A 24,009-nucleotide genomic window follows, 5' to 3' on the forward strand; every position below is an offset into this window, starting at 1 on the left:
TGTTTGCAAACTGAGCGAAGATGGTTGCCTAACCGTGTTCGTAAGGCCTGGCATAGAGCTGGAGTGGTTCAGCTGGTTATGTAAGGGTGGTACCGGGAGATAGCTATTGTTTGAGTTAGCGATTGGTTTGGGAGCAACTTGTGAGACTTGATGGAGCTGGTTGTCAACCGGCAGTTGATATGATGGTGCGGTTGATGGCACAGTCGGTATGGGTACTGAATGTAACTGGGGGTGGGGAGGGTACTGGTTAGTCGATGAAGCCGGCCAATTACTTGGCATTGAGTAGCGATAGGGGTAACGGGGATAGTTCACAAATCTACTGGGAGGTGGCACATAGCTGCAGCACGATAGCGGACAAGGTGGCTGAAGATAGGGCAGAAATATGTCCGATGTGAATTCCACCCGCTGAATGTGATATAGGAAGCCATGTGAGGAAGTAAACGGAATTATTGTTTATCCCATAACCAGAATCTACACATAAAAGTTGACGTGCACAAATGTAGTTTCCTTTAGACAACAATTTTAGATGCTATGGTTCCCTTAAACGTGATCGATCTACTTATGAACAAAGTGATTATTTCTTTAACCCTAGTAGGATGTTGGCATGTTGGGGTCAATGTGGCTCAGACAGACTCGCTAGACGTAGGTAAGGCCCCAGGTCCGGACGGAATTCCGGCCTTAAAAGTAGCTATTGCAGAGGCTCCCGAGATGTTCAGCTCTGCTATGCAGAAATGCCTGGACGAGGGAGTTTTCCCAGAGCTATGGAAGAGGCAGAACCTGTTTCTATTGCCAAAGGCGGGGAAACCATGCTGGAAAGTACACACTGGCTGATGTGCCTGAGGGTTGCGAGCGCGTACCGTACCGTGTGACACGAAGCGCTCAGCGTCATCACTGGTGTGGTGCCTATCGGCATCCTTATCAGGGAGGATATGGAGTGCTTCGAAAGGCGCGGCACAAAAGACATACGCAGGACTGCCACAATGGCCTCCATGTTCCAATGGCACCGCGCGTGGGATAGTTCCGCCAGAGGAAGGTGGATCCATAGGTTGATTCCGAGGTAGATAGTTGGATTAATAGGCATCATGGGGAAGTAACATTCCACCTGACACAGGTCCTTTCAGGCCATGGTTTCTTCCGACAGTATCTACACCGTTTCGGTCATGCGGGTTCTCCCAAATGTCCGGTTTGTGCTGGTTTAGAGCAAACGGCGGAACACGTTTTGTTCGTGTGCCCGCGTTTTCGCACAATGCGTGACCGCATGCGGGGAGGACACAACTCCGGACAATCTTGTCCAGAGGATGTGTAAGGAAGAGTTTGGCTGGAATACCGTTTCAACGGCTACCATCCACATCTTTTTGAAGTGTGGACTCGGAGCATGGCTAGTTCAGATGCGGCACAAGAGGTGGTCCAGGGGTTCGGATTTGAATTCGTTGGTCATGCCGGTGTCCTGCGGTCGAAATCGACCCTTACAGCGATTAAGTGGCCGCGGAGGGAACGTCCTGGTAGCGTTGCTGTCGTAGCTTCGGTCTGCTGGGTTGGATCCGAGAACGCGGTTGGAAAGGGGTCCCCGGTAGAGAAAGGGCCGGGGAAGGTGGAGACCCACCTGTCAACAACCTTCTGGTGTAGCTGATAGGGCCTGAAGGGTAGTGATACGCTTTCGGACGAGGTAGCACCTCTATAGAGGATTTGTGTAGCACAGACAAAGCAGCTGAGAGCACCGTCATCCACCCGCAAGAGGTTCTTGGTGAGGGTGTCGAGGTAAGGACTCCCTCCGTGGAAGACTCTAAAGGAAAAATCCTGCGAAAATAGTGCAAGGTGCAGATGGCCACTACAGCTGTTCGGCTATGCAGAGGCCCAGTATGGACACAGGTGGCCGCTTAAGCTACCGGAAGCGGGCGCTAATAAGTACGTTGATGTGGGAAAACTCATACATAAACCACTGGAGGTTTGCTCCAGACCTGGACACATGCCGTGCCTCTGTTGGCCATGACAAGAGGATCAATGATCCTGAAAAAGTCCGGGGTAGACGGAGGAGGCCCTATGTGGGCACGTCCTTGTGCGATGTAAGGCTTCTATTAGCGGGATGTCAAATTGCGGTGCTCGCAGTTTGAGTACTTGAAAATATCAGTGCAGCGGGAAGCAGGCGTGGTGCCTACCCTGCCCCGATATCCGAGAACATAGGGAATGCTGGAACCACTGGAACCTGACCATACACCAGCGATACACTAGCTGCTCTTCAAAGTAATACCTTCTGATGATCCAGGAACACGATGTACTAGGGTTAGGTCAGGAAAGTAGTCCCTTCTCCTTAGCTGGCATCGAAGGAGATCCCAGCTCCCCAATCCCTGAGCATTTTTTCTTGCTCAGGTGTCTATTAAAACCTTTGAATCATCCCTTAATGGGCATGAGTAGATGGATCACGTTTAGAGATGATATTCCAATGTTTTCTAACCAAAATTCAATAATGCATACGATGCTGACGTCTACAAACGTTCCAAAAAATCTACCATTTAAAAAAGTACCATAACCATGTAAAAAAACTAAACATTTAAACATCGAAAATGCTACGATACTGATCTGAACAATCATTTACGGTAAAAAAACGAAAACTTACCTTCGTCTCGGACATCCAGACGGCACCGCTCTGCTGCTGGTCGATCGAGTCCCGCAGCTTCCGGTACCACGTGTCCGGATCGTTCAGATTGATCGTGGTGCTGAACACGTGCGACCACAGTCGCTCCAATTTTTGGCACTGCTCGAACAGTTTCTTGCTGCTCTTGTGCTGCGACTTGGGCAGCCCCTGCCGTAGCTGTTTGACGCTGTGTTTGGTGTCCGCTTTGAGGAAGATCACTATCGGGTAGAATTGTGCGTAGTTCAGGCGGTCGACGGCGTTCGGAGTGATATCTAACAGGGCATGTTTGCCGCGATCCATGATGTCTCGGATGTTCGAGAGCCGTACAATGCCGCCACACTTGGACGAACCCTTGTCGTCGTCTTGCAGAGGTGCCGTGTATTTGTCGGAGAAGTCCTTGACGAGACGTTCCCGCGCAATGTCGGACACTGGTCCGAACAGGACAACCGGTCGGACGAAGCCCGGATGTCGTAGGACCACTCGTTCGTAGGCAGGAAACTTGGAGATGGAATCAGAAAAGACGACGTCGTCCCAATTCTCTCTGGATAATGACTTAGATCGACGATGCGTAGACCTCCGCCTTCGGAAAAAGCTGACCCTGGATTCGGAGGCGTTCATTTCTTTCTTGGTTGCGTTGAACTGCGCCGTAGCCAGTTCTTCTGCACGTGCCTTGTTAGGTATCACGCCACGCTGCAGCTCTTGATGGCCATGCCCAATGCGTAGAACCTGCCACGCACCGACTACTCCGTTGTACAAAGTGTCTATCACCCGGAAGACGTCCCCGGCTTTGAACGAGAGTTCGCCCTTCGACGGGTTCTCACAGTGGAAATGAGTCTTTATGTGAAAGGAATCGCCCCGTTGCTGCGCGGTGATGTTATCATATTCGTCCTTACAGTACTGTACAATCAGATCGATACGATCTTGTAAGCTGAGCAGATAGAGCACTGCCTCCTCTCTGGTAACTCCGTTCATGTCCATATCGTTTACTTTCAGAATTTTATCACCGGGTACCAGCCCTTGTGATGCCGCGGGACTGTTTTGCTGCACAGCCGTGACAAAGATTCCCACCTCGTTGCCACCTGATAATCGGATGCCGACGGAACCCTCCTTCTGGAATGTGATGTATCGTGGCTCTGAAGTGGGTTTCTCATCGTGCAGCGGTCGCCGTGTACTGTAGAAGTCTTCCCCTCTTGGAGGAGGAGGCCGTGGTGGTTCGTCAACTGTACTACGTGACCGACTGTGACCACCAGCCGTACCATCTCCGCCTCGACTACTAGTCGCACCTGGAGGTGTACTGGGTCGGTCTAGTTGTTGTAAGGAAATATCCGTTAGAGGGCCCCGTGATCTCCCGCGTGGAGTCAGATTGCTTTTATCGTCTGCCAGTAATGTGCTCATCGCGGAAGGCCTGGTAGGTGGTTGAACGTACAGGTTTTGTCCGGAGTAGCCTCCGCCAGTTCCGTTTAGGTAATTTTCATCCATATTACTACAGTTGGAAACCTGAGCCGTGTGGGAGTAGACTGGCGATTGCATACCGGAGCTGGTGCCACCGCCGAGGCCAGCGTTCAACGTGGCACTTGTGGAGTCCCGCAGAACGGCTAGTGTGAGCCGTTCCTTGCAACCGTCGATGATCTTTTTCGCCTCCTTCAGACTCATCGAATCGTTGCAGTTGGTATTGTGTATCCTTGTTACAAGGTCGCCTTCCTGCAGAGAATAACCGTTGGCAGCTAGTTGGTCTTTCGTCTTGGACGAAATTTCCTGGAGATAGGGGAAGAAGAGATGTAAAGGTATAACATGTATGCTACGAGTAGTGCGCATTAGTAAGATGAAACAAGGAATAATTCTTATAGAAGATATGCGTAAGCTGAATGAGAATGGAACACGATGAGACTGTATTGTCATCTAGATGTGAGGCGTTTAAAAGGCGGAAGCAGACCTTCGATTAACACGTAGATGGTATTAAGCATAAGCACTGAAGAGAACCGGGAGTAACCAGTACGGTACGATTTTAAAAGATTCGACTGAACGTTTAAAAATGTATAAAAACTATCTTCAACTCTAGCAAGAACACTTACCTTAATAAATAGTCTACATCCTAAAACGATGCCGAAATCATCTTTCTTGCTCGCCTTCGTAACAATCACTTTGATTTGCTGCTGAGATCCATTATTTCCTAACGCGCCCACCAGCCCCAGCCCGGTCGAGCTGAGGCTGTGCTGGTGCTGATGCTGAGAGTTGACACCCACGCCTCCACCGCCGCCGACTCCGGCCATACCGACGCCGACATTGCCGCCCGCCGGTTGCATTAGGCTGTGGTTCGGGACGCGTCTTCGCACCACCAACGTCACCGTGTTGCCACTGTCACGCAGCACCTGCACGGCCGTCGCGTACTCGACGTTCTCCAGCGAGATTCCATTGACCGAAATTATCCGATCGTTAACCCTGGGAAGTAGGTAAGAGAATGTTGCTGCATTAGGGTGGGTCATATCAATGTTCGGTTAAGATTTAGTTTAATAGGAAAGTAATATTTTTGTCAACAATTTGTGAACCTGTGAACGATTTTTGGGTTTTGTAACCTAATATGTGAACTTCTAAAGAGCTTATACAGTATTGTCCAGATTTTATCACTCTTTATTGAATTTTGAGGTGATAAAACAGGGACAATGATAAAATTGACAAATACCGTCAAACGGGGTTACTTGCAACAGCGGTGTAACTTGCAACACGATGGCATACATTAAATGTGAAGTATTTTCTAATAATAATGAAAACTAGTATGCCCTACTATTCCGTTAATAGAGATTACGAGTATAAAAGATTGATTTAGTGGAAAAATTAGTTTTATTTATTTGTTTATTGTTTAGCTACACTGTTAAAACGGTTTGCTCATTTTATGTCATAAAAACAAGTATGAAAATCGTACTTCACCTCTCCCCTACGGTAAGTGCGATAAGTCTGATGACCTTGCTTGCAGTTAGGGTACCTAATAGTAAGCTTAGCTGAACGATAAAAGTTTGATAAACTTATCAACTAAGTAATGTAAAAAATCATTATAATATTCGACAACCATTATGGGGTAACTTGCAACAGTTGAATTTGACTAAATCTTCAATTATTTATCTTCATTTTACGATAATTTTGACAGGAACAACCGAAATGGATCATTCATTGATTACGTGACGCGTTCATTTTCAAATGACATGACAACTCATTTTTTTTCCATTTTTGCACGTGGCCGTTTAGTATTGTTAGGAAATACAATATTTTGAAGCTTTATTCATGTTTCATCTTGTTAAAAGTTCAATTTAGTTTATGGACGCATTGAAACAATCACCAACATCAATTCTGAACCTAGATGGAGTAAATTATTTCAGCTGAATACTCAAATTAGCGATTTTGATATTTACAAAGTTGAATAGGTGTGTTTCAATCAGGTTATTTTAGCTGAAATTGCCAAACGTCACTTCAAACTGAAAACTACTTAAAGATGACTCACTCTATTTTTTTTTTCAAGAAATGACAATAGTTGACATTTTGTAACGAATACTGAGTCACGAGATCCATATATATTTTATATTTAAGGGCATGAGACCTGTTGTTAACCGATATACTCTCGCTTGCAATAGCTATCAACCCTTTCCAATGCATTTTTTCATGCATTACATCAAAAATATACAATACGACTAAGCACTAGAATGTTGGTGCTGTATAATGATTGCTAACTTAGCTTCATGTCCTGTGTTGCAAGTTACCCCACAGATGGGGAAACTTGCAACAAGCATGTATTTCGCACCTCGTGATTAGGTGTCAAAGTATTTTGGTAAATCGAGTACTGCATAGTATTCTACTCGGGGTAATTAGCGTACACGATGCTTTACAGGATGTTTAGAATGTTCAGATTTTTTGTGATATTGCTTCAATGTCGAAAAGTGTTGCAAGTTACCCCATTTGACGGTATTTTCATTTATCATTAATTCAAAGCAGGTTTTTGCAGGTTTTAGCACAATAATCGAAGCAGTATGCGTAACAGAAGTTTTCTATACTGCTCTATACATATGGGACAGTTATGCGATTGACGCATCTGTTATGTTACATCTCTCTTAGGTGTGCAACTTTCCCATCCCTCAGCAGTCATAAGGACGAGGCCGGGACAGCTTTCGACCATTGGAGAATTGCGTCAACCTTGTCCAAAAGTCAGAGATTAAATAGTCCCATATCTTTATGCTTTGGTTCGGACGGGAAGAAGGCAACCCTCATAACAGCGGTCTACGACTATACCAATTACGAATTTGTGCGACTCATTTATTGCTAACACTAATGCCATAGACTATGTATTCCAGGAAACAGGCAGATGTATTCAGGGGAAATAACTGAAGTATTGTATAAAAACATGAAGTATTACAAAGAACTACAGAATCGTTCTTAAAGTTCCTGAACATGTAGAGTTCTGGAAATATTCTAAAAGTGTAAGTGAAGCAGTACACAGCGGTCATCATTTATGAGACTTACAGCCCTTCGCTTGTTCATCTCGCGAACACAACGACTATCACTCACTCGACAGATCAAATGGTTTCCTAAAACCCGGGAACTGATTTGGTTGGAATTTGGTTTTAATTGTTGATGGAACGGTGATGTCAACAGTGGGTATGTGGACGCGTAGAGAAGACTATTCCTGGAAGAGACGGACGATCCACATGACACAGAAGAGTCACGACAGTGCTGGTTTGTTGGTTGCACAGGAGTAACAGTTATGTTACTCTAACCTAATGCTAGAATAACAGACTCAAATACAACCAAAAACCTGTCTTTCCATGACTATTTTGTACCATATGCTTGTACAGAACATCAAGTTGGGCTCACAGCTTCAGGGGTCTTCAGGAGACCTATGGTGACCAGGCTAGACATCGTAAAGAGCGGTGAACCTGAAATCGATCAGGATGGTGGCTCCAAAGAGGATATCTAGGACGTCATCCAGGTTTACGGGTGAAAGGAGTTTCTTCATGCATGGGATCATTCGATTTGGACTTCGTGGGCGTACGGTTAGCGGCGCCAGCCGTTCAAGCGTATCGTAAGACACGGAGTGTGGGTTCGATTCCCACTCCAGTCGGAGAAACAAACGTTACACTCCACAGTGGCTGAAATCGCGAAAAAACACGATTGTGGGCATTTGCAGTGTGAAAATGTGAAAATAATATAATGTGATGTTCTGCAAAGTTGTCACATATTTTTAGGAGTAACTTTTGATGAGTTTTGACTTTCGATAAGTGTACTCAAAAGTTAGATAAAAATCTTTTGCTCTATGTTTTGAAATACGCGATATATAATACACTATATATAAACAACCCCTTAAAACCTTAAAAAACCACTAAATTCTTTGTATATTTCTTGGATGAGATTTTCATGGCTCTTGATGTTCTGAACACTTTTTCACTATATTATTAAACACCTTTTCTTTTTTCTAAAGACAGTGTTGCCATATTGTTCTTGTTTCTACGTGATTTTATTTTGTTCCTATGAAAAATAACAATTTTAAAATGAGATGTCTCGCAAAGTTGCAAGAAAATCAAAGCATGATGTAACGTAGAATAAAAATGCCATCTCATACAGGTAAACTGATTAGTTGCTCTTTTTTTTTTTTCGATGCCAAACACAATTATTTAAAATAGTCATTTTCTCACTTTTTAAATTTTAAATCAACACTAAGTTAGTTAAATCTCTTTTTAAATTGTTTTCGTTGCTGAGAATGTTCATGCGACTGCGATAGCGTATATTGAAAGAATTATTATCCACCTTTTTATTGGGTTTTTACTTTTTCTAAACGTTTTAAGACTTTTTGAGTATCGCATAATATAAAAACGACTCTTTAAAACATTAAAAAAAGCAAAAATTTAGTGTTTATTTCAACCTTAAAAAGTGAGAAAATGAAAAGTGAAAAAGAGTGAAAATTCACAAAAAATGGCCACGTGGTTCGAACGTCTTCGAACAGCTTCCTTTACCCGATAAAAAGGGTTAGTTTACACATTCGTTTTCAAGAAAAAATACAATTAAAAAATATTGGAGAGGGTTATTTCAGGAAACCTTGCTAGATTACTTTCATGATTTTTTTTTTCATTACTTCTCTCGAAATTTCTGAAGGTATTTATCCAGGATTCAACTTCCATTTCTTCAAATATTATTTTGTATAGAGGAACTTATACTATTTTCAACAGATTTATTCTCTTCGTCATGTGGTGTTTTCTAAAACCTAATAATCGAACAGATCGAAATTTTCAAAAGTTTCTTAACCAAACTGAATGCGGCCAAGTTTCAGGTAATTTAATCGGTTTCACGACAATGAAAACAAAACTAGACACTCTATTCTTTTCCAGCATTAATCAAGGATTGTTTCCTGGATTTCATTTGTAATTCCCCCAGAGATTCTCTTTGAAATTTCCTCATGGATTCCTCTTAATGTTCCTCTACGGTTTTCTGTAGAGGATTCTCATAAAGATTGTTTCAGAAACTTTTCCAGATATTCCTGCTGGGATTTCTCCTGGGATTCTCCATACGATTTATCTTGAGATTTTTTCAAAGGTTCCTTGCAGTAATCCTGCTGAGATTCTTTTTAGATTTTTTCTTTTGAATCCTAGAGAATTGCTCTAGAGTATTTTCTTGAATTCTCTCAGTATTATTGCAAGGGTTCCTCCATGAATTCTCCGTACTTCTTCAAGGATTCTTCCCGGGAACACGCCATTATTTTTTCAGGATTCGTCCACCGATTACTTTTGAGATTCCTTCTGAAATTCTTTCAGGGTTTCCTTTTTTTCTCGGGAATCAACCTGGAATATGTTTTCAGGATTCCTTCAAGGATCACTCCATTTGCTCCTCCAGGGGATTCCTGTGATTAATCTCCAGGACTCCTTAGATATTTATTTATGGATTACTCTACGAACTTAATTCTGAAATTGCATCAAAGTTCCATCTCAAACATCTCCGGGGATTATGTACAGGATTCCTGCAAAGGTTACTCCTGTGATTCCATAAGAGATTCTGCCAGATTCATACAGAGATTTCGCTAGAGTCCTGATTTTTTCAATATAGCCACAGCTGTAAAGGCGTGGGTATCCTGCATGACCATTCTGGGGTGACTGGTTCGATTCCCGGTCGGTTCAGGAACTTTTCGTAAATAAGGTCATGTAATATATTACTAGTTAATAACTGTGGCAGTGCCCACTAAGAACACTTAGTTGAGAACCAGGCTTTGTTCCGTTGAGGACGTCATGCCAAGAAGAAGGAGCGAGGGTGGAGAGGTCGTAGAGTTGTCCACATACATCTTTTAGAGGTGTTCAACTAACCACATTTTTTCCATACCTTAGCAATCGTAAGGACGTGGCCATGACAGCTTTTGACCATTGTAGGATTTTCTAAGAGTTAGAGAATAGTCTCAAATCTTTGTGATTTGGTTTGGACGGGAAGAAGGCAACCCCCACAACAGCGGTCTACTACTGTACCACCTACGAATTTGTGCGACTCATTTAATACTAATGCCATAAACTGTGTATTCCAGGAAACAGTCAGATGTATTCAGGAAAAAAAAAACAGAAGTATCGAATAAACAACTATTGAGAACTTTTATAGAACTACAGAATCGTTCTAAAAGTATCTTCAGGGGATACTCAAAATAACTGGGACAGGTAAAATTTTCACATTTCAAGAAATGTTCAACTAGCTGTAAGATTTTGAAAGGGGCATCAAATATTCTCAAATTTTTACTGTAAGTTCATCAACTAGCTGTGTATCAGTGGTCCAAATTTGTAAAGGATGGCTATTCTACACGAAGTTGGAAAGATTCTAGAAAAGGGTATAATTATCGGATAGCCAACTTTAAGCTGTTATACCTCTGGATTTAATAAACCGAATGCAATGAAACTTTGATCATTTATGACTAATATAAGGAACTTTGAAAAACATTTGACTTAATTTGAAATTATTATTAACCTTCCGTAACTCGCGCGGTTGACTACCTGCGTCAGCACCACGCTAATGCTGAGTACAAAAAGCGAGATTTTTTCATCGTGTTGTACAAAATACAACAGCGCGATCGCTCGAGGATTAAAAAAAAGTTATAGCGATTTCACTCAATCCAAGTTTTTAGTAAATTTATCTATTTTTCATATGCATCTCATTACTTTTTCAATTTGATGCCAGCCATTTGGTTGCTTTCCTTCGAAACATAAAAATATTCAAGTCAATTAGAGGTAATTAAAAAAAAAACTATGATTACTATCTCGACTTTTTAAACGATGATGAAGTTTTGGATAAATTAATTCAAAGTTTTCAATAGCTCATTATATTAGTTATGAATGATCAAAATTTCATTACATTCTGTTTGTTGAATCCGGAGATATAACAGCTCTAAGTTGGCTATCGGATAATTATACCTTTTCCTAGAATCTTTCTAATTTCGTGTAGAATAGCCGGATCTTCCCCAAATTTGGACCACTGATACACAACTAGTTGATGAACTTACAGTAAAAATATGAGAATATTTGATGCCCTTTTCAAAAAGTTATAGCTAGTTGAACATTTCTTGAAAAGTGAAAATTTTTACCTGTCCCAGTTATTGTGAGTATCCCCTGTATATATGTAAAGTACACAGCGGTCATCATTCATGAAACTTTCAGCTCTTCACTGGTTCATCTCGTGTACACAACGATAATCACTCGCAGGATCAATTCATTCATTCATTTATTTATTTCATCCACTCGCCGGATGAAATGGTAGGCTAAGATCCGGGACCTGATTTGATTGGAATGATGGGTCAGCAGTAAGTTTGTGGACGCGTAGAGACGACTATTCCTGGAAGAACAGAAAAGTCGCGGAAGCCTTGGTTTTTGGATGCACAGGAGAAACAGCTATCAAATTCTAACCCAATGCTAGAATAACTTGACATTGACTCAAGTGCAACCAAAAACCTGCAATTCGGTGACTCTTTTGTGATATATGTTTGAGCAGTACATCAAGTTATAGTGCTCACAGCATCAGGGGCCTTGAGAAGACCTATGGTGAGGTAAGACATCGTGTAGAGCGGTGAATATGAAGCCGATTATGATGGTGGCTCCAGAGAGGACTTGAAGTCATCCAGGTTTACGGGTAAGAGGAGTTCCTCTCTGCGTCGTACAGATAATTTTGTCAGCGTTACAAATGGTTATCTACCCAGGTAACCACTAAGCATTTAAATAAGCCGTACAGCAGCCCGTATTATGCATTTGAGATGGTTGTTGCCCTACATAAGCAGTTCGAATGCATAACTGCCTTGAAATAGCATAAGCTGTGCTGCTCAAAAGCTTTAGGCTGTTAATCAGCATTTCAACTGCTTGGAATGTTTCCGTTCGGAAGCAATCAGAATGCTTCCCAACTGCTCTTTAAATGCTAAGAGCAAAGAGGATGGGGGATATGTTATGCATTTCACAGCACATGTTGTCTCTCTTTTACATGACCTACAGGGGATGGCCAAAATGTTTGGGATAGGCAAATTTTTTTCTCCCACAAAAAAATTCAACATGCAGTAACTTTTTAAAGAGTGCATCAAAAAATCTTAAATTTTGACTGTTTGTCAATCTATTATATGTGCACCATTGGTACAAATTTGGGCTCGATTGATCAATTTTTCGCAAAGTTATAACCATTCGGGTAAAACACTATTATTTAGACAACTCATATTTGAACTGTCATATTTCGGAAACCAGTGAACCGAATTGAATGAATTTTTTAACGTTTATCAACAATATATTGATACTTGACACGACGTTATAAAATGTAATATTTTCTCACGGCCAATTAAATTATACCGGGTTGAAATTTTTACCCATACAGAGGAAAATAAGTCAAATTTACAATACCACACAAAAATTACTAAATGTGTTCTTCCTTCAATCTAAATAGGCTCTAATATATCTGATTAGAGATAACTTGAGAACAGAAGTGGAAAATCTTTGGATATTAACACTAAAATTTATTGACATTGATGTAAAAAATTACATTTTTTCGAGAAAAATCCAAAAAGTGTCAATCCATGATAATTTTTTTCAACGTTCAAAAAGTACCTATGTTTTAATAGTTTGTGAAGCATTTACATATTGTTAGTGTACGTTCAAAATTTTTGGGTAGCTATACAGTAAACGATAGCTTTGGTACACACTCTAAACGACATTTGGCAGCAATGGGACCGTTCGATTCACTAATGGATTTGTCCTAGCGTAGTTCCAGAGGTTAGCTTAGGCCCTAGACGAAGGATATCCTAGCCCTAGTCCAAGCCTATCATGAGCTACGGTTGAACGTGTTCTAACTCAACTTGCTGTTGGTTATCCGCCTTTTTAGCTGAAGTCCAATCACCATTCGAGAGACCGTGGGATATAAAGAATCCCATTTGTCCGCTCCCGTACACATACTTTCAACAATGTTGTCTGGAGTGATGTCTCTACTGTATATATCTAGGATATTCGTCCTTTCGATGTATATTAATTTATGCAGCTAACAGAAGTTTCTCATATTTATAGCTCGTCTTCAGTGAACTGAACTCAAGGACATAAATCTTTTGCTTACGTGGGGCTTCTATGAGCTACACAAACTCATATTTGATCATGTGTCAACGAGAAGCTCTCTCATAAATATTCTTCTTCTTCTTGGCGTAACGTCCCAACTTGAACAAAGCCTGCGTCTCAGCTTTATGTTCTATAAGCACTTCCACAGTTGTTAACTGAGAACTTTCTCTGTCAATGGCCATTTCGCGTCTGTATATAGAGAGCAGGCACGAAGATGCTCAATGCACAAGGAAGTTAGGGAAATTTCCTTTACAAAAAGTTCTTGGACGCCGGGGCCCGTAGCGTAGTGGCTACACGTTCACTTCATAAGTGGATGGTCATGGGTTCTAGTCAGTTGCTCTTCCCCACGAGAGCAGCTGACACACTTGACCCTCTTCTGAGCATATGCTCTAACGGACCCGGAAACATATGCTCTAGCGGACCCGGAAACGGCTAACGGCAACTCATAATGGACCCCTAATCGAACTGGAGAAGGAACAAGAGTCATCGAGGATCAACATCCTCGTGCTCATCATTCTACCATGATACGGTAGAAAGTGAAAGCAGCGCAACAGCAACTAGTTCGATATAGTACAATTAGAATAGAATACATTTAGGTGCCTTTGTACAGCGTAGCCGCAGGCGCCTTTGTAAGTGCAGCCGCCAATTGGAATCGCTCACGCAGTGTCCTAGTGAACAAAAGAGCTGTAAATTAGGTTAAGTAATTGAAGAATAAAAAAAAAGTTCTTGGACCGTCCGGGAATAGTACCCATCACCCCTAAATAGCATGGTCATGCTGATGCTGAATACCCACACCTATACAGCTGCGGCTATAGGAGCTCTAAGTTCTAAAAATCTGTAAAAAATACAGTACCTACGAAGAAGATGCTCTTTCGTAGAAAACTCAATAATCAATTATTATTTCAAAATTGAAAAACCCAATCAGTCTCCACCAGCTAACACGTAGTCGTGAGGTCACCTTTTTTTTTGCAAATGTGGGCAAATTTTGGGAGGATGCCCAGAACTACGCTAAGAATCAAACGAGAGATGTTGAACGAAACACGATTTTTGTACCACCCTAACGTACACTCGGGCTGCATCAAAATGCAAATCAGCGATCACTGTAGTATCTAGTAGGTAGATGTACTTACTGTAGTTGCCCCTCCGCTGGTCCATGCTTCAGCACATCGCTGACCGCTATCGAGGGGTCACCGTTGGCAAAGTGTGGGTTGTCCCGGCCGCCAGACACCGCTATGCCGAACCCATATCCGGGTACTCGCGACAGCTGGACGGTGCTGTAGTCCCATGATGTTCGTTCACTCTGTGGAGATTGAGACAAAAAGAAGAGACATCGAATTATTACCAACTATGTCCATCGTGGTCAATTGTACAAAATTGAGGTACAAATGATTTATAGTGATTTCCATATGCAGCATAAAAGATTTTCCCTTATAAGAGCACGACTTTCGTTACTCGCCGTGTGGGTAGGTACCTTCAACGCATTCCATACGCAAAAAATACCATTTTTAAACAACAACGAACGAGCGATGAGCGCGAGCGTGCGCGCGCGGGAAAGTAGGTCCGAACCAAAACAGAAAGGAGATAATTTTTAAATAATTCAACCGGCGTGTCTAGACGCGAAAACGCTTCAGCCAGCAGCCACACGGGAGGGTATGAACGTCGACAGGTGTGGTGATGGTGAGGTGCGAGCGACGATCAAAACAATATGCAGTGCAGACGGTCGGTAGTGTACATGAGCGTACAGCGTAGGAACGTACGTACAGAGAGTAGCTAAGCTAGCATTTTAAAATGCAATTGGATTTATGATCAAAACAGTAATGAAGCAGAAGCTAGCGTGAACGGATCAGAGTGGGTTTTGAAGCGACCTAAAGTGTTGAGAATGGTACAACTAGATGGATGGATAGTACATTGAACGTTGTATATTTATTGGATGGATGGCCTTCGTTATTGAGAACGAATATAAATTAACTATTTGCTACCAACTTACTACATTCCAGCACACTGCCAGTCACCACTCATTACCATCTACGATGCTTCGATACATGATGTTTCCATTTATATTAATCTTGAGATGTTACATCAGTGCAAAAACAAATAATTTTTTGGCTACGTGAGTATCATTTAATCACACTTGGAGCAGCAATTAACCTTCTTATACCCATTTTTTTGATTTTGATCCTAATTTCATTTTTGGTCATCCACCACCAAACATGTTTGGTTGGTGATTATTTTTTATTTGCGATTTAAAGAATTTTGGTTTTTGATTTTTCTAATTTGATTTTGAACATCCCTACACATCGCCATACATATAAGCCTATTACATCACTTACCTGACGGAGAATAAGAAAAGGGATGGGAATTAGGAAAGGGAAAGGTGATGAAATAGGAAGGTGTGACAAACTAAAGTACAGATCCGATCGAAGCACTCATTCTCCGCCCAAAGCAGCACTCATACATCTGTCTGAGAGGGTTGAAAAGAACAGCGAGAGATCACAGCGGAGCGGTGAGCTCGATACTGCGGCACTGAGACGTGGGATAGTGCAATCCAGCATCCCGAACGGATGAAATCATTTTTGTTATAATCAATTTTGTTAAGTTGGGATTTAATAAATCAATAAAAAGGTAACACTTGTATTTTGTGTGTTACAACTTGGGGGCTCAACCGGGATTCTTCCCATAAGTTCTGATTGTGCCAACAGTAATTATATACACCTATCATGCCGCGCTATCAACAATTGAGACACCGATACTCGTCGCATCGCTGCCATCCACCAACATTTGATGGAAATGCGTTCAAATATCCAGCTCCGGAGTTTATATTGGACTTTGAGGAGTACGTCGATCGAATAAGCACCCACAGCTTTGTAAGTTATTCGGACCTATGCTACATGTTCAACAACTGCATGCGGGATGACGCGCTTTTGTGGATGAAAGTGTTTGGTCGCAGAAACAGCAACTACGACACTATGAAAGCTGCTTTCCTTCGAACTTACTGGGGGTCTGAAGTCCAACGACGTGTGCGAGAAGACTATTATTACGGATCGTATCGACAAAGAGGATCAACATCAAAAACAGCACCGTATTTCCTCGGAATCCTACGGAGAGTGAATAATCTAGACTCCCCTCCCTCAGAATCTGAATTTATCACGGTGATCAGCGAGCACTTTCCTTCGAATGTTCAGTTTCAAATCCGAAAACTATTTCGTGCAGAAGATGTTTATTTGCTGCTATTGGAAAGAGACCGCATCATGAATCGTTGTGCACAAACGTATAGAATTCGGCTAGAAAAACAACGAAAGCAAGTAACCGATCATGGACAGAGACACGATAGTGATGGTGAATACTGTACAGCGATGGTTGATGACGAATTTAATGAAAGCCAAAATAATACAAAATCGACTCACTCGTACAATGTTTTGCCTCGCAGTCTAGGAGGGGGGAGTTGTGACAAACTAAAGTACAGATCCGATCGAAGCACTCATTCTCCGCCCAAAGCAGCACTCATACATCTGTCTGAGAGGGTTGAAAAGAACAGCGAGAGATCACAGCGGAGCGGTGAGCTCGATACTGCGGCACTGAGACGTGGGATAGTGCAATCCAGCATCCCGAACGGATGAAATCATTTTTGTTATAATCAATTTTGTTAAGTTGGAATTTAATAAATCAATAAAAAGGTAACACTTGTATTTTGTGTGTTACAAAGGGGTACTTTAGAAGAGGGAATGAACGCAAAAGCGCAACGAGAGCTCATAGCCCATACCAAAATCAGTGCCCTGAAAAGGACACCGTAAAACGCATAAGCGAAAAGAGAGCCTATAGCTCATTGGAGGTAGCTTGTGACGTCATGCGACCTTCAATATGACATTGAAAGGCACGTCATCGAAAGCATCCTCAATATTCAAGAAATCACCCAAGCAAAAACTACGTTTGAGCGAATACTTTCTTGAAAACGTATACAACTTTGTGTAAAAGAGTCACTGTGGACATCCCAAATTGGGAGGCATATGAGTTCACATGAATAGGCATGTTAGCCAGACGAACATCACAGATGTGATAATCGAAAATGCGTTTTAAGCATTTCAGAAAAAAACGAGGTAACCAGATAAATCTGGAACTCATTTCTTCTTCATACAACGTACTCACCCTTTCGGGATAAAACTATGGAGTAATTTCACGCGATGAAAATACCCAATAGAAAATTACAAGTGTATAAAACATGTTTGAAATACTCAAATCCCTCTGGAGAAAAATAGGACAAAACCCCATTTGCTCCTGGAAATCTGAAGTAAGCAGAGCTTTTTAGTGCCCAATAAGTCGATTCTATAGTTACAATTATCGGGCGGAAACCAGAGATTCGTAACTATACAAAAGAATGGTTTATCCGAAGTTATTTTGATCTTGAACAGATCAGAGTTTAATTCAGGAATACCGCTTGCGGTCCGCACAGACCGAAGAGGACAAGCTTCTTTCGAAGCAATAATTATGGTAAATCACAATGGAGGGCGTTGTAGTAACAAAACCACAATGAAACTTTCTTAAAGTAACAATGGAAGCAACACTAAAAAGTGCAAAGAAGGTCAAATAGAGACTCCTCATCTGACACATGGCCATCAGTCAACTCATGGCAATTTCTGCTCATGCAGAGTTAGGTTAGGTGCAATTCTATGTTAAGTAATTGTACTACCTAAGTAATCCATCAAACTGAAGCATCTCAAATTAATGTTTGAGCTACTTCAGATGATGTAATCGTCGTAGCAATACTACCAAATATCAGCGAAAGATGCTGAACATAAGAGCTTGCTTGAAGGCATCCATAAGGTTCAAACATACTGTTACGTTAATCTACTATATAGCATGCTCGAGGCACGACACTTCATTTATAATGAAAGAAGCAAAACTGGGTTCATAAGGTAACTTATACAGAAGTTACCCTACGAAAATGAACTTTTTGAAGTAGACCCACTTTGGCCACGCACGCTATTTACGCTGAAAATTACCACTACCCAAACTGGACAGGATAACTCTCTTCATAATCACAGCAAAAAAGGAAACATCAACGACAAACCAAATCGGTGTCAATTGAAAAACGCCAATGGCGAAAACGCATTGAGAGATTGGCTATCTATATGGGTACTAATGTAAGCTAATTTACAACATTTGAATAATTCCGCCCTTATTTAGCCTCAAATTTAAAACTTAAGAAGGGCAATTGATTATCTTGGAGAGACGCAATGTCCACTGCACCATTGCTCCGGTTAGCACAGTAAGGGCGTAACACTGTGGAGGACGCTCTAATTCTCCACAGGCTGCGTCTGTGGTTAGGTTTTTATTAGACCCCCCTTACATACCCCCCTAACCATTCATTCCTTGGCACGGTAAGCATAAAGCCGCATAACACCATGAATTAGGGGTCACCTGTTTAGTGGACTCTTACCACTGGATCAGGCGATCCGTTGTGTTATTCTTAGCCAATTGAGACAACCGCTACCGACACTACACAGCTATCTAGGCTGATCGGGAAAAGAAGTTAACATTGATGGCTAACTTCCAAACAAGCTCGAACCCGAAAAACCCGAGATAATATGATACATAGGGTGAATAAGAGTATTATCGGAAGGTTTTTTCTCTTCATCATGTGGACTTTTTGTCGGACAAATTGACAGAAAATTGGTCATATAATTTTGGTTTTAATAGGTTGTAAAAACCTCTCGTTATGAGAAGACAATAAAACGGCCGAAAATACGTAAGTTCCATTATGTAAACATGACCAGGCCACTGTGCAGAATAATGTTTTTGAAAGTTATTCATCAACGATAGTAGATTATTCATCACTTATGGATACAATAACTGAAGGCGGTTTTAAATTTAGTGGTGGGAGAAACAGGGATAACTGTACAAACCGTTCCATTTTTAGGCCGAATGCCGTTTGACCGAAAAAGGAATAAAGCATTTAAAGGGTTATATACCTTGCGGCGATAAAAATATCGAACCTTTTATTGCATAATCTGAAAGTATAGGGTCTTGTACCATTTGGGCAAATGTACCTATTTTGGGCACTTGTCGCTATAACTAAGTCAATTTCAAACCGATTGATTTGAATTTTTGTACAGAGTTAGATACTGTACGTGCCTAACTCTATACAAAATTTCAAATCAATCGGTTTGGAATTGACTTAGTTATAGCGGCAAGTGCCCAAAATAGGTACACCTGTCCAAATGGTACAATACCCTACTAGCTAACCAATACACATTCCAAATTTCATATAGATTGATGCACTGGAACCAAAGTTACAGCCCATTGCAGTGCGCACTCTCCATAAGGACAAGGCAAAGCGCAGAACTTTAAACGCTATTATCTCGAAAAGTGCCGTTACGGTGATCACGATATCTTAAAAACTAGTTGACCGATTTGTAAGCTTCTTTAAGCAAGTATTTAAAATCGGACTTGAGGGTTTCTTTCAGTGTGCAATCAAAACGACATATGTAACTCTTGAGAAAGATGGCATAGACCATCGATACGTCGGGCATAGAGAACATATGTCGTTTTGATTGCACATCGAGCACTGCAAGGCCGAAAGAAACCCCCCAAGTCCAAGAACCAACAGTCGATAACATCCACAATGTTTAAAATCTCGAGATACTGAACGCTTCAGCAGAGATAATGTTCGAATAAACCATCCGATCACCGTATGTTCCGAAAAATCTTTCAAAGAGGTACTTGGAGATTCGGTTAGTTTCAGGATATTGAAGGAGTTTCCAGGGGGTTTCAGAAGGGTTCAAGATATGTTTAGGGACGTAAAGCCCTTTCAGTGGGATTCAGAGGGGCATTTAGAAGGAATTAAGATGGCTCCATGTGAGTATCAGAACATGTATTAAAGGGGTTCCGGTGAGTTTTAGGGTCGTGTCATGAGAGATTTAAGTCAGTTTAGGTTCCTCTTGATCAGGGGACTCATTAAAATTCCCTGAAACGTACTGGAGATTCTTAAAAAAAAAAACTGAAACATTTCTGAAACGGCCCGGTTAGGGTGGTGCTCGGAATCCAGTTTGACTTTCTATTCCGCAGAATTGTAACTTGTTCTGCGGCTTAGTTAGTTAAAGCGCAGGACTAGTGATACGGAGTCGTGGGTTCGAATCCCACCAGAATAAGTGGTATTTTTTCACAAATCTATCTCTCGATTTGCCAATTAAACGTACTTTACCTAAAAATACTTCAAGTTTTTACGCCTACACTCCATGAAGCTCGGAAGAGTCCCTAGAACCTTTTACTCTGTTTAGCTTCCCTTAAACACTCCACAAATGTTATGAAACACTCTGAAACTCCGGTGAAACGCCATGAAACCCTAGACATCCTATGATACCCCTTTAAATCATTTGAAACCAACAAGAATGCTTATGAAGCCTTCAGAAATATCACACTAAAGCCCCCAGAACACGCCTGAAAACCCCCTGAAGAAACGTTTCTGATACCCCCTGGAACCCTATGACAACCCCCCTCCTGACACTCTCTGAAACGCTCTGAATCAACCCTAGAACACCATGAGTCTTCCCTATAATGCATTTCAAATTCTATAAAACTCCCTAGAGCACCTTAATGCAACGCGTTATAAAACCCTCATGAAACGTTCCTGAAACGCCCTTGAAAGGAATCTTAAACCACCTAGCAATCGTTGAACGGTGAGCTGTTTGCAGAGTTTTGTGGTGATTGGGGGATCGCTCTTCACCCATTGACCAGTGAACAAAGTGACATAATTTTCCCGTAATGGCGTCCCGGAAAATCAAATCGACCACATTTGCATCGGCCGGAAATGGGTAGGGAGCCTTCTTGATGTGCGGAACAAACATAGCGCCGACATTGCGTCCGACCATCATCTCCTAATCGGCGAGATCTGGGTACGCATTGCGAGGATCCATCGGCAGAAGGAGAAAATCGAGCGTCGGTTCAACACACGCCGACTGGAAGACGCTGCGGAGAAAAGGTCCTTCTTCGAGGAGCTGGAGAACCGTGTTGCGGATATTCCGGAAAGTGGAAGTGCAGAAGATCAATGGAGAGAGCGAAAACACGTGGAGCCAAAGCCGTAGCCCGTCAGCACTATTCGGTTCTCGAGAAGTGAAGCACTCATGTAGGCAGGACAAAAGAGCGTGGGCGGATTCCCTAGCCGACGAAGGCGAGATAGCCGCGAGAAGCCGCGGCCTGCAAGTACCGGCGACATTCGTCTCCTCTACGATGTCTTACGTCGCTTTAGCAGGACTAAAATGAATGTTACGATGCCCGTGAAAGACACATTTGGCCAGCTATTCACTGACCCGAATGGCCAGCTGAAAGTCTAGTTTGATCATTTTGGAAACCTTCTCCAAATGTTAGTCACGTCACTAACATCTTAGCAGGACCCGCCGAGTGTTCGACGCATTACCGGTGTCAACATCGAAGTTCCATCATTGCAGGAGATAGAAACAGCCATCCGTAGCATGAAATCGAACGGCCCCCGGGGGTCGATCGTATATCAGCCGAGATGCTCAAAGCTGACTCCGTAGTATCCGCACAACTGCTGCATCAATTATTCTGGAACATATGGGAAACCGCAATATATCCGCTCAACTGGATGCAAGGCGTCTTAGTAAAGGTGCCCAAAAAGGGTGACCTGATTGTCTGCGATAATTGATAGGGTATCATGTTGCCGTGCAACGTTCTCAAAGTGCTCTGCAAAGTGGTCCTTAACTGGATACAGGAGAAGATTGACGCAACTCTCCGGCGGCAGCAAGCAGGATTCCGTTCCGGACGATCCTGTGTGGAGCATATTGTCACGCTCCGTATCATCTTGGAGCAAATCAATGAATTCCAAGAATATCTTTACCTAGTGTTCATTGATTACGAAAAGCATTCGACCGTCTCAATCATGACAACATGTGGGGAACCCTCAGGCGCAAGGGTGTCCCTGGGAAAAAACATCGGCCTCATTGAAGCACAGTACAGGGCATTTTCGCGCAGAATACTGCACAACGATGTCTTGTCCGATGCCATCCGGATCGTTGATGGAGTATCCTATCACCGCTACTCTTCCTCATCGTAATCGACGAAATCCTGGTAGGTGCGATTGATCGTGAACCAAGTCGTGGGTTGCTGTGGCAGCCCATTATCATGGAGCACCTAAATGACTTCGAACTGACTACTGACGTTGCCCTCCTAGCTCAACGGCCCTCTGATATGCAGAGTAAGCTCGATGATCTTGCCGATCGTTCTTTGGCGACATGTCTCACCATCAACGTCAACAAGACCAAATAGTTGGATGTGAACACGGTCAACCCTAGCAGCTTCAGCTGAGCAAGCAGTAGAGAATGTTGAAAGCTTCCAATATCTTGGTAACCAAATGGCGGCCGATGAGGGCCAAGATCGACATAGGTGTATGGACCAAGAAGATGAGGGCTGCTTTTGCGAGTTTGAAAATGTATAGAAAATAATCAGATTATTCGACGCACCAAAATCCGAATTTTCGACTCGAAGGTGAAAACCCAGTCAACCAATGATCGTATAAGATGTCGCATAAGATGTTAAAGTGGAGGCGATATGCGTACATTTTACATGCGCCTTAATGGAGGCATGCACGCATGTGGCCTCCACTCTATCATCTTATGGAACATCTTATACGATTACTGGTTGTCTGGGAACTGTACTGATGTACGCCAGTGAAACTTGATGTGTATCAGCGGAGAACACTCAACGGCTGCACTGCCGTTCTACGCATAGTTGTCCCATGTTGAAAAACTTGATACTGAGAAAATCGCGATTGAAGTTTCAAATAGGTTTTTCGTGTTTCTTGGCCAAATGGTGCAACAAATCGGATTTAAGTTTTCATAGTATCGTTAGAAATCGCTTATATTTTCATGACTGAGGTATTTCCAATCAAACATTTTTATAAATATAGTGTTTTTAGCTAAAAAGTGATTAGTGGGACTGTTATGCCTAGAAATGTGGTCCTGTTGGCGAAATCTCTACGCATATCAGTCCCACGATAATTAGTCGTCTCTTTTCACGCTCGATGTGTTCTGTTCTGTAAGTTTTTGTTATATTTTTTTTTAATAAACAAACTTAGCTTCTCTTATAACTTTATAAGTCTCTCATGCATAAGGCTCAAATGTCTCGAGGCAAAACGGAGCCGAAAGATAACCTAAGTGTGACTTCACATTTTAACATTTTCTTAATAATCGGGTACGTAGGAACTAGGAGATTGAGTTGGTGAATAAGAAGAGGATGAGTGTGAGATGCTCCAAGATAAAGTGAGTTGGCGAGTGAGTCAGTTACGATTTAGGAAAGTTACAGCTTAAAGGGAGTTGATTTAAATGTGTTGGTTAAGAGAATTGTTAAATTGATGAGTGTGTGTGGGATAGTAAATAAGTAAATGAGTTAGTGAGTCAGTGAGTGACCTAAGCGAGTAAGTGAGTTTGTTGGTTTATGAGTATGTATGTGAGATCTGTTCCGAAGGAGTGAGTGCATTAGTAAGTGAATTAGTGAGTTAGTAAGTGAGCTATAAAGTATGGGTTTCGTGACCGTGCGGTTAGCAGCGCCAGCCATTTAGGCGTATTGATATCCACGTAGTGTGACTTCGATTCTCACTCCAGTCTGAGAAACCTTCCATTAATCGAAGAATTCTTCATTGGGCCACTGGGTGTCGTACACTCAAATCTCCATTAAAGAAATAAGTCGGGGATATTTGAATGTATTCATTACGTAAATGGATTCATTTTCTTTACTTAAATAGCTCTTCCATCGCAGTTTACGTCGAAATATATGCAGTACATATTA

General features: G+C 42.1%; 1 protein-coding gene across 1 annotated transcript in view; it reads right to left on the bottom strand.

The window, feature by feature from the left end:
• LOC109411600 (tight junction protein ZO-1) overlaps positions 1-24,009 on the bottom strand; it is a gene marked incomplete in the record, with an annotated part of 419,854 nt that overhangs the window by 33,339 nt on the left and 362,506 nt on the right. Inside the window, 3 exon segments of the mRNA XM_062857432.1 lie at positions 2,615-4,387; positions 4,705-5,071; positions 14,343-14,509. Coding sequence (XP_062713416.1) covers positions 2,615-4,387; positions 4,705-5,071; positions 14,343-14,509 — 2,307 coding nt within the window.

Source organism: Aedes albopictus, chromosome 3, assembly GCF_035046485.1.
Source record: "Aedes albopictus strain Foshan chromosome 3, AalbF5, whole genome shotgun sequence".
In the NCBI taxonomy this organism is placed as follows: domain Eukaryota; kingdom Metazoa; phylum Arthropoda; class Insecta; order Diptera; family Culicidae; genus Aedes; species Aedes albopictus.